This window comes from Pagrus major, chromosome 14, assembly GCF_040436345.1.
Source record: "Pagrus major chromosome 14, Pma_NU_1.0".
NCBI lineage: Eukaryota > Metazoa > Chordata > Actinopteri > Spariformes > Sparidae > Pagrus > Pagrus major.
Window position 1 is genome coordinate 865968 of NC_133228.1, and position 11751 is coordinate 877718.

At 39.1% G+C, this 11751-nt stretch overlaps 1 protein-coding gene and 1 long non-coding RNA gene across 2 annotated transcripts; one reads left to right on the top strand and one right to left on the bottom strand.

Moving 5' to 3' along the window:
* Positions 1 to 1629: 1629 nt before the first annotated feature.
* Positions 1630 to 3552, bottom strand: LOC141008125 (uncharacterized). The gene is made up of 4 exons (XM_073480355.1): positions 3463 to 3552; positions 2466 to 2631; positions 2231 to 2292; positions 1630 to 1941 (listed from the first exon to the last, which is right to left on the bottom strand). The coding sequence occupies exons 1-4, from the start codon at positions 3550 to 3552 to the stop codon at positions 1630 to 1632; spliced, it is 630 nt and encodes a 209-aa protein (XP_073336456.1).
* Positions 3553 to 9597: 6045 nt separating this feature from the next.
* Positions 9598 to 11550, top strand: LOC141008130 (uncharacterized). Its single transcript, XR_012180056.1, has 2 exons — positions 9598 to 9662; positions 11345 to 11550. It is a non-coding gene; the product is annotated as an uncharacterized lncRNA (long non-coding RNA).
* Positions 11551 to 11751: the final 201 nt, after the last annotated feature.

Consider the following 11751-nt stretch of genomic DNA (forward strand, 5'->3'; position numbering starts at 1 on the left):
AACAACAATTATTTTTTCTATTCTGCAAAACACAGGCATTTCATGTTCAATCTCACTGCAAATTATTAATCCTGCCCTGTACTCTGTCCCACTGATTGTAACCCAGTTAGTTGCATGGATGTCTTGCGATACAGACTCAACATGCAAAGCTCGAGCCAACACATCACTATAGTCCTCATTGTCCACATTAATAGATTTCATAGGTCCATACTCAATACATTTTCAATGTGATGTCTCCCAATGACATGCAATAGACATTTGTGTGTTTTTGAAAATCCTGTGTTTTGCCACAAATATCATTCTCCACATATGTATTAGTGGTCCAATTTTTCGGATACAGGATGGATAGTGTATCATAAAGTGATGTTTCGGGATCAGGTTTCTATCGGGATACAGCTCTTTGAACAACTCATGATGTTCCATTATCAAATGCTTAAGAAGTACAGTCATGCCAAGTGTAACAGATGGAGAAAATATAATGTGAATTATCTGCAGTAAAAGCAACAGCAAAAACCAGTTTCGGTTTCCTTCTGGCACAATGTCACCAAAAAGCAGAGGAATGTTTCTTACAAGACAACAAGTCTGAATGGAATTGAGCCCTATATTATTGCCACTACTGTCCAAGTTAATCCTTGTAGGTCGATTTTTGTGCTCCACATACCCATAGTCAAAGGCATAAATTCTAGACAACAGATCAGGTTTCGATAAAACATTTTCCGAGAGATATTCCAACAGTAACTTCAGCTCATACTGAGCCACCCCTTCAAGAATGTCATGCATAATGTCCAAAGAAAACTTATGACAAACATGAAAGAACTGTAGGCTGTTAAGAGTCGAGTTTTTTTTTAAACCAAACACATAACTTCTGTGGGTCTGACTGCAACTCATTGCAGGGCATATCAAAAAGTTCCTTTCCACGCAAGATTATCTTGGGTTCATCCTCATTGTAAACATTCTGGGCATCATCTTTTTCTATCAAACATAAACGACAAAAATAACATCCACTGAAAGATTCTGTAAATCCCAGAATTGCATGCATCCTAGAACAACTGGATTTGTAAAGAATTCTGGTGTTTAGAGAACAATGGATGCGTCTTAGATACAAAGACTTTTGTGATGGAAGTTATTCTGTCAGGTCTTGATATACAAGTTTCCCCAAGCAGTTTACAAATATCAGCATTTCAGCACATTAATTTTATCGTTTCTAAAATTGGTATGTAAACAAATGTATCGTTCACTGGAACTTGATCATAAGTACCTGTTTGTTTATTTTGCCTTGTATCAAATCGAATTCCTAGAAATTTTTCTACTGGCTCCACAACACCCCATTTCTTGTTGAAATAATTCAATCTTGAAGCGCAAATATTTTCTGTATTTTCTTTGTTCCTTTGACCTGGTCCATTGTCCTCAAAACACTCAGACTCTGGGTTCAGAATCCTTCTCATGAGAACTAATTAAATGTTTTTTGAAACCGGAATATGTTGAAAACTGACACCTACAACGATCTTGTGCACAAACTAACTTAAACCTGGTGCTAGGATAACTGTGATCAAGTCTTAGATGAGAGATCAAGGACTGGCAGGGAACATGCACAGCTTGACAAATGAAACATTTAAACATTTAAGTGCTTTAGTTGAAGACTTTAGCACGAAACTCACGAACTCTGGGAGACTCATTTGTTGTTGCTACATCAATATTGAAAACTGTTTGCACGAAGGTGAAGAGCTGGCCCAGGTACTCATCGTATGACAGGTTGAACACGTAGTCGGATTTAAACAGTTCGTCAAATGCACCCAACGAGCTAGTGGCTTGGCAGGGGTTGAGCTGTTTGTCCACAACAATGTAGAAAGTGTCCATCCTGTTCCTGGTTCGACCAACAGCAAGGATGTATGGTTGTCTACCATCTCTTCTCCGAAGGTGTTCATCCAAGCTGCAGCATGACTAAAAAACAGAACGGTAACATCAACACCTTACACTATCAAGTTTTCAACTGCTCACTTGGGTCTGTACACCCGAAAAGTTGAGTTGTTAAACAAGCCATGACAAACTGTGCGCGCGTCTGTGTGTGTGTGTGTGTGTCCCAAAGAAGTCCTCGCTGTTGAGGAATTGTAGCCAACGTGAAGACGTTCAGTTTAGTTATTTTGTTTGACTATGCCTTTTCAAGTCATTTCAAATTGAGTTAATACATATAAAATACTGGCTAATTGGATAAAAAAAAAGACATGCATACCTTGTGAAAGTGCAACATTTTGTCCACTGCATCACTGGGGCTTATCTTGGTCCTCTTCCGTTGTGGGTGGCAGGAGATGGAGAAGGAGCAGCAGAGAAGCCATGTCACTGTCCCAGGCTATCAGGACGATAATGAGGTGAAACAAGCCATTAGTATCAAGTTGGAATGCACAAAGTAACCAGTACTTGCTGTTAGGAATAAAAATCAATCATGGCAATTAGCTTACTGGTGTCATCGTTCTCTGTCAGTTTCTCAGCAGCTTTTAGAAGTCGGCACAGCTCAATTGACTGAGTCAGGTGTCTGGCCTCATTGATAACCTTGGGCCTGAAAGTTGTGTCCAACTTCTCAAGCATCTTGGAGGCTGTTTCAGCTCCAAACAGCAGAAGGAAGTCTTGATTCAGCTGTTGATCACATAAGCATATAAATACACACAATTCAAAAAAGGTCAGAGTATTGTACTTGCATTCAAGCAACAAAACAATGAAGTGTAAATAAATGAAATGGACAACTTCACCAGCCCTTTGACATCTAAAAAACATGGAAATGTTTTACAGAACATCTGTGGTTCTCTGTGGGTCATGCACTAGGTCTTGGCGATATTGAAAGGTCATCTTCATCTTGTGAAACACACTTGCTTCATCATGAGAGTGAATGAGAAATGATATGGCCAATCTTCGGCGCTTTGGTCCTTGTGCTTGAGCCACTGTAGCTGTCTTGGCTGGTCTTTTTACCGTATTCCTGGACATGGTCTTAAGGCGCCATGCTAAATATCCAGTGCCTTTGTCTGCATCATAGAAGTGCTCCTGTTACGATATTTATAAAACATCATTACAAAAGTCTTATCATTCCTTGATTTTACAAAAAAATGTGGTAACAGTATTAATAAAAGGATAATCACTTTAAAGTAGGTTTGCCATTTTCTAATTCATGTGTAGTATCCTATTGCCCGAATTCATTCCGATTGCAAGACGAGGCATTTTCACTCATTTGATGTCATTTTGCATCCTAATGACAATCTTTATGGGAGAGTTGAACTTTTTGTAGCATACTCAAGTTTAAAATATTTTGTTAGACTTAGGTGGTGTCAATTATTTTTTACAATACAAGAATGTAGAAATGTCAACACTATTTTGATTAGTATCCGTGATGCATCAATCATTTTAACTAAAATCCCAAAACTATTGTCAGTAAAACTGGTGTGTTTTCTGGAAGTAATCATTTTTTAAACTTACATAGCCCTTTGGAGAAAAAGGATCCTTCAGTGAAGGAAAGAGTATTATAATTCCCAGGGCATACTTCTCCTTATGTTTACAGGAAGGCATCCTCCTTCCAACAACATTCCAAATCAGTTTATACTGCGTCAAACCCCAATAGATGTTATCTGATGATACTGCTCATATAAACAGGTCAAGACCATATTCTTAAAATACAAAAACATGGACTTCCGGTTATGGCAGCAGAGTGAACGGCAGCACGCTCTTGAGCTCTCCTGATATTTCATGATTATCACGTAACCTGTAGTGCTTTACAGCCGATTTTTCTACTTTTTATATATTGACGAACACCCAAGATGGTGACATAGACCAAAGTGCCAAATGCCACCTAAAAAAGAAAAATAACGGACTGAGGGAGGCTGCTACGGCTGGCGCTAACATGGCTAGCGCTAAGTCGTTGCAAGCTAACATCGACAGCTTCATGGACACGCAGCCTCCACCCTGGTTTCTGAGAGAGATGGAAAAAATGACAAACGTGATTCAGAACACATTTGCTGCCCGTCTTAACCAAGTGGACGCATCTATTGAGAAGCTGGAGGGAGGGCTGCAAGCACAGAGAGGATAGCCCAACTGGAGCAAAAATGCACTGAGCTCGAGCAGTCAGTCACCAGCCTGTGCAGAAGAAAAGGGATCTCATGCACGGTAACTCCAAAATAATGATATTCCCTGATCTATCTCCAACCTTGCACAAGAAGCGGATGGCTTTCAGCGCACTAAAAAGCCGGCTCTGCCAGGGCAACGTGAAGTACGGGATGTTTTATCCTGCAACTTTGAAAGTGGCTACCCACAGCGGGGCGACAAGAGCGTTTGACTCGGTGGATGCAGTAGAGAGATTTCTTCGCAGAGAATACCCGGACATGTTTTAATAAGATACCAATCTTGGATTATGAACAGACTGTTGAGTGAATATTGCCAACGGAAAACATACAAACGGAGCCCTGCATTTTCACCCTTTTCCCACTTCTCTTTGTATTACCGTCTGGTTATGCTCTGATACAGGAGAGACGAAACATAAGTGAGTAACTCAAAGACAGCGTTGCAGACTTTGAACTTGATTGAAAACCAGACTCATCTGTAACTGGCTCAGCTGAGGGGAGGACATTTGAAAATAACTTACCGGACCAAACACACAACTGAACAAACCCTGTCTAATAACACTTATCTGGTCAATCTGTTCAATCTCAGGGTCTCATCAGTGAGTAGGTGGGAATGTTTAAACTATAATGCACTCTTATGAGTATAAAGTTTGATGTCAGGGCCCACTGTATTTTTTTTCCATTTTTTCTTTTATGTTCTTGCTTTTCACCACTGATTGTTTGGGTTGAGTGAGACTCACAGAACTTTGGTTAAAAGGTAAAGAGGTCACTGATACTGAGTTATGGCAGTCAAAGTCCGTGTTTTTTCATATTTATCCCAGTATAGAAATTAGTAAGTAGGTGCAATGGGTTATGTTTACAATTCTAACAGAGAGCTGAGCTATTTCTGTATGTTCTATAATGCTACCTCAACATGACGGACGTCAGTTAGTTTTAGGGTTTACCTCTTTAGTTCGGGAAAAAGAGGTCAGGGTCCAGAGTTCGACAGAGGTTTATTTTCTTTTGCGGCTAATATCCGAGAACGTGTACCTTGTAATTATACAGAGAAAAGAGGGAAATATTCTGTTTATGCTTAGGACTATTTTATTATTTGTTGCAAGCTATACAAAGTGCATATAAGCCACCCCAATGAGCTATAGATGTCTGGTTTGGAATGTAAGACGGGTAAACAATTGTGTCAAAGGGAAACGTATTATAAGTTATCTGAAACAGCACAACATCGATATAGCCTTACTGCAGGAAACACATTTGACAGACAATGAACATGTTAACTGAAACAAGGGGGTTATAGTCACATATTTTTCTCATCATATACATCTCAGGCTAGAGGAGTGGCCATACTACTTCATAGAAATGTCCCATTTCAGGTGAATTCAGTCATTAAGGACCCTTTCGGAAGATTTGTGATAGTACAAGGGTTATTACACTTGGAACCCATAACACTGGTTAATGTTTATGGGCCTAACACAGATAATCCTCAATTTTTTGAGAAACTGTTCTTTACCTTATCTGACCTACACACAGAGGTCTACATGGGAGGAGACTTCAATTTTGTTTTGGATCCAATCCTTGATCGGTCTTCTCAGAAAACCAGCTCTCTAACACAGAGTGCTATATATTTAAAAGAAGAGATGCTAGGAGTGGGGCTCGTAGACATTTGGCGTACACTAAATAAAGATACTAGAGAATACTAATTTTATTCTCCTGTCCACAATAGTTATACCCGTATAGATTTATTTTTGATGCCCTCCTCTAAGATACACCAAGTCACTTCTTAGGACCTTATCAGACCACGCTGCTTCGTTAGTAACTATACCTGCATCCACACCAATTACCAGGTGCAACAGATGGAGATTTACCTCACATTTACTTTCACGATTCAGAATTTGTGAATATGATTAGCAGGGAAATTGACTTTCTTAAATGTAAATCAAAACACTGCAAACCCTAACATTGTATGGGATGCTATGAAAGCCTACCTCAGAGGTCAAATAATAGCTTACACCTCAAGTAAATGCAAAAAGTATATAACCAAAATCCAAGATCTTGAAAATAAGATTAAGAAACTAGAAAGACAACACGTACAGTCATGTGACAATATTCTTCAACAACTGAAATCAAAACAGCTGGAATATAACATGCTTAATACACATAATACAGAAAATGCTATAAAAAGAATGAAACATAGATATCATGAACAGGGAGACAAGGCAGGGAAGCTTTTAACTTGGCAGATAAAGAAAGAGACAAACATGGCAATATACACAATCCAAAAGGATGACACATTTACTAGTAATCCTAGAGAAATTATTGAGGCTTTCTTGAGTTATTACCAGTCATTGTATACATCTCAAGGATGTAACACTGAGTATACAGCATTTTTTGGATAAGCTCGTTCTCCCTACTCTGATGATAAGAAGGAGATAATAGAGGGCAGTATCGAGAAAGAGGAAGTGATAAAAGCTTTGACCTCACTTGCCTCAGGAAAATCACCAGGTCATGACGGATCTCCATGGAATTTTTCAAAGCATTTATTCCCAAACTGATAGAGCCCATGCTCTCAACGTTTAATTATGCCATAGAAACAGGTAGACTCCCAGAGTCGCTGGAGCAGGCACTGATTATTGTATTACCGAAACCAGGGAAGGATCCTAAACTCTGCAGCTCGTACAGGCCTATTTCAATCTTGCCCAGTGAATATAATTTTTTTTTAAAATTGAATATAAAAGTGACTTGAAAAAGTACTTCCTGACGTTATCAACATGGACCAAACAGGATTCATTCAGAATAGATCATCAAATGACAATGTACAATTATTCTTTAACATAATTTACAGCTCCAAGTCTGACCAAAACCCATGCGTTGCAGTATCACTCGATGCAGAAAAGGCGTTCGACCGTGTAGAGTGGCAGTACTTGTTTGAGACCATGGGAAGAATGAACATAGGTCCCAAATTCACCAACTTGGTCAAACTGCTTTACGAACACCCTACAGCACAAATACAAACTAACAAAGACATTTCGGCCAGATTTGTTCTATCACGCAGCACTAGACAAGGCTGTTGCCTTTCACCTCTATTATTTGCTATCACGATTGAACCACTAGCTACAGCTATAAGGTCTAACCCAGCCATTCATGGTATACAAATTGGTGACTGTACTCATACTTTGTCTCTATATGCGGACGATATATTGGTATACCTCTCAAGTCCAGATGAATCTATCCCAGCTCTTATGGACACACTGACTGAGAATATGGTAAAAATATTTGGCTATAAGATCAATATAAATAAAAGTGTTGTCATGCCCCTGAACGCCAAAGCTAAAGCTGACCCTCCTGATGAAATGTGTCCAAATTCAGGTGCTGCATCCTTCAAAGGGCGCATTTGAATGCCAATTACGTCACAACGCTGCACGAATGCTGTCCAAATTCGAAGGCTCCTTCAAATGCAGCCCACAAATGCAGCCTTCTTTTCCCTCTTTTCGGAGGACGTACCGCTACTATCCTTCGCAGCCTCCCATATCCCAAGATTCTTTGCGCACCGCTGCTCAGTCCCGAAAAAGAAGAGGGAAAGCAAGAAAAATGGCGACATCAAGTGGTATTGATGTCACCCAAAGTATTGGGTTTATACTCCGTTTTTACTCATTTGAACATCCAACGCCAGATATGTTAAACTTCAGGGGACTTCGAAAACCTCCAAATTTTAACTTTCAGTTAAAATACGTGACGCTGGTAATGCATTAGCATACGGCATAAATTAGCATTATGCCGTTGGAAGTAAAGCCTTAAAAGCCTTCACTTTCAAAATGTTAGATGTTCAGAAAACCATAAAATCCATTCAGTCAACTCTCTTTCGCGGTCCTGGGCGGAAAAAATCGTGACGTAAGGGTAAGGGCGGGAACATCTGCTGACGCAACCAGGAAATACTCCGAAGGCTAGACCGTCCAATTTAACAACGGTTGACCGTTGTTAAATTGGACGGTTAACAATTTAACAACGGTTGACCCGGCCTTCGAAGGCCGGGTCAACCGTTGTTAAATTGGCCAGGTCTAGCCTTCGGCTTAAATTGGCAAGGCCAGGTCCTTCGAAGGATGCAGCCCCTGAATTTGGACACAGCTTATGTTTCAATGGAGCCCTAATCACATTACCTATCTTGGACTTAAAATTCCAATTGAAGAGCATAATTCATTCTCCCTTAACTATACACCATTACTAAAAAGACAAAAGAGGACTGTAAGAGATGGAATGATTTACCTTTGCCTTTAATCGGGTGTATTAATTGCATAAAAATGAATGTAATACCAAAATACTTGTATCTTTTCCAGATGTTACCAATTCCGGTCCCGAAGCAATTTTTTAAACAACTCAACCTTTGCATCACATAGTTTATATGGAGAAACAAACCACCCAGGATAAAGATGACAATATTGCAAAACCCTCTAGAAAAAGGTGGACTGAAAGTCCCCAATTTTGAGCGTTTCTATTGGGCAGCACAAATTAGATCAATATGGGTCTGGCAAACAGTGCAAGCCCATTCACCTAAGTGGAAACATATTGAACAGAACCATTTAACAGAGTTGAAACTGGAATCAGTTCCATATATCAGCTCGCTTATGTAACAGTTGGATATTTACTTTGATATAATTTCACCAAAATATTCAGTTATTATTTTATTTTTCACACAGTTAAGGTTTTTCTCTTCTGCCTGTCTGTTTTGGGGAGTTCTGTGTGTGTGTATGTAGGGGAGGGGCTATGACGGGGAGTTATGAGGTTCTGCGCCTGCGCCTTCTGGTCAGAGTCTGACTGGAACATGTCTGCAGGTAGGATGTGTGGAAGCTTCTCTCCCACTAAAAGTACAAAAAGTGTTGTTTTATGAGACTGTTGCTTAACAAGTCCGGTGCGGTTCATGTCGGGATGTTGTGGGTAGTGTTTTCAGCCGTTAACCGCATTGTGTGTATGTAAAAAGTGACTCCGAAGCGGTCTGTGAATATCGCTAGTTATCGTTAGCTTGTGCTAATGTTTACATTACATGCTTCATTAGCCGAGAGCCGATTCACGGTGTTTTTGTTTTGTGTGTGTGACTCTTTTCATTTCTCCTTGGCAGTGTCGACAACCTCCTCATGTACACCGCTCAAGTCTCTCCTGTTTATGTTTATTTTGTGACAGGTATGGAGATGGTTAATTATGTTTATTAGAGGTCCACTGGTTAATAAGTGGGGATGCTATTTATATGTGAATGAATGAGGGTTCTGTGAGAATAACTGAAGTTATTTCAGTTAATTTATTTATTTTTATTTAAGTTAATTTATAATATTCTGGAGATTATATTTTTCTTTTTTACATATTATTTTCTGTTGCTTTGAGAAAGAACATTATTATTTTATGTGAATGAGAGTCTGACTGGAACATGTCTGCAGTGTCGACAACCTCCTCATGTACACCGCTCAAGTCTCTCCTGTTTATGTTTATTTTGTGACAGACCGAGTACAGTGAGTGTCAGAACCCTCCAGCCCGTTTCCCTGGTCATTCTCGCACAACACATCGCAGAGTGAAGACAAAGAGGTTTCTAAATGGGTTACACTTAGCTCTCTTTTGGTTACAACAACAAACCCAGTTATTGTCCATACTTATAAGATATGGCAGCAAATTCGGAAGAAAACGGGCTGTATTCAACCTATTTATGACAAATACCCTTTCCACTCCAATCCCTCTTTACCTAAAGCCCTTAGAGATAGTATTACAAACCTATGGTTTACAAAAGGTATTACAACTTTTGGGAATTTGTTCAAAGATGGAACCCTTCAGACTTTTGAAGAGCTCTCATCTCAGTATGGACTACCCCACACCCATTTTTTCAAATACCTCCAGGTTAGGCACTTTTTTATCCCCGAACAGGGTGGCCATCTTCAACCATTAAAAGAGCAGCCTCTAGATAAACTTGTGCGTAGTAAACAGGGAGTGAGGGGGTTTATATCCTACTCTTACTCAGGAATTTCTCAGATTATAGGTTGGGAAGAGATAAGAGTGAAATGTAAATGGGAAGAAGACCTGGAGTGTAACTTTGAAGAATGGGGTTGGGAACCATTGTGTACTAGTAGTCAGTGTTTTTCTTTTAACTCTAGACATAAAATTACACAATACAATCTTATTCATAGAACATTCTATACCCCTGACAGATTACATAAAATAAAGTCTCAGTACTCCCAGTTTTGCCCAAGATGCAAATCGGGAATAGGAACGTTGGTACACGTTTTGGACTTGCCCTTGTCTTAATTCATATTGGGTGTCTATACTCAAAGTGCTTAATGATACTACAGGACTAACCATCCCCGCAGAGCCAAGAGTAATTCTCCTGGGTGACACATCTATGATGAAAGTCAATAAAAAACAACTCAAATTGAATAAGCATCAAATTAGCATCATGCATACCAAGTGAAAAGATTATGTATAATTTGAAAGGTAAACCTGGAGAGTTCCAAAAGATCTGGGGTGGTTTTCTAACATATGTGGACACGGAGTCCACAATACTCTCCTTATATTTAAACAATGTCATGTGATTGTTAAACATGCTTATTCAACATTTGGTGCCGTTTCTAGCTTTATTTTTATTTGTTTTAATGTTCTTTTCTAGCTCTCCCTGCTATTTAATCCCTCTCTGCAACAGTTTTGTTTTAGGCTATTTTTGTTTATGTTTGTTTGTTTTTTGATATACTGAAGGCTTGTATTTATTCTTACTTATTTGACTTGGTACACGCTCTGTAGAAATGTATGGTCGGACCTGTAGGGGTGGGTTGAGTGGTACAACATATTGTTGTACTTTCATTCAGCTCTAGGGTTGTTATGTTAAAAAAAGTTTTACCATCTATTTGTGTAAAAGAAAATAGAAAAAGTTTTCAGTGTACAAATCAGTCTTTCAGGATAAAATCATTTTAACAATATACCACAAGATTAAGAGTAAAAGTTAAAATCACTGATTCAGGAGGGTTTCTCACACACAAAAATGGATCAGCAATTTCAGCAAAAAAATCTAACCAATTGTTTAACTGATTATGCAAGTGCAATATGATTTGTGATGAAACAATGTTGTTTCTTATCTGCCTTAGATTACTAAGTACAGAGCTATTAGCCAAACCCAATCATTCTAAATGTCACAAATACTCTGATGAGAAACTCATTTAGTTTGACACTTTATGATGGTCAACAATGTAAATTACATCTGCTGCCCTTGACTACCTCTTTTGCAGCCTCTGACTCAGAAACCTCTGTGGTAGGCCTGGGTATGACTTCAGAGCTGGACGTACGCCTGCCTATGGGAATCCCATATTCTATTCGACTGGAGTGGTCATTGTCACTTGAAGAAAGTGATGTCTTCGTAACCGTGAGGGAGGATGGTGTTGAATGATCTAAAATGAGAGAAGTCTAAAAGAAATAAAACGTAACTGTGACATGCCTGAAATGTAGCATTTGGTGGTTCCCCAGACACTGGTTAAAAATCACACCTGATCCCACATTTTCAAACTGTTTTGCAATTAGATACAGATCTTTCTTTTAAATATATTTTTCTATAATCTACTTTGTTATAGTAGTCAAGGCAGAGACACGAGATCTCAACTGAAGCAAAGAATACAGTTAGATTATAAAGGATTACACT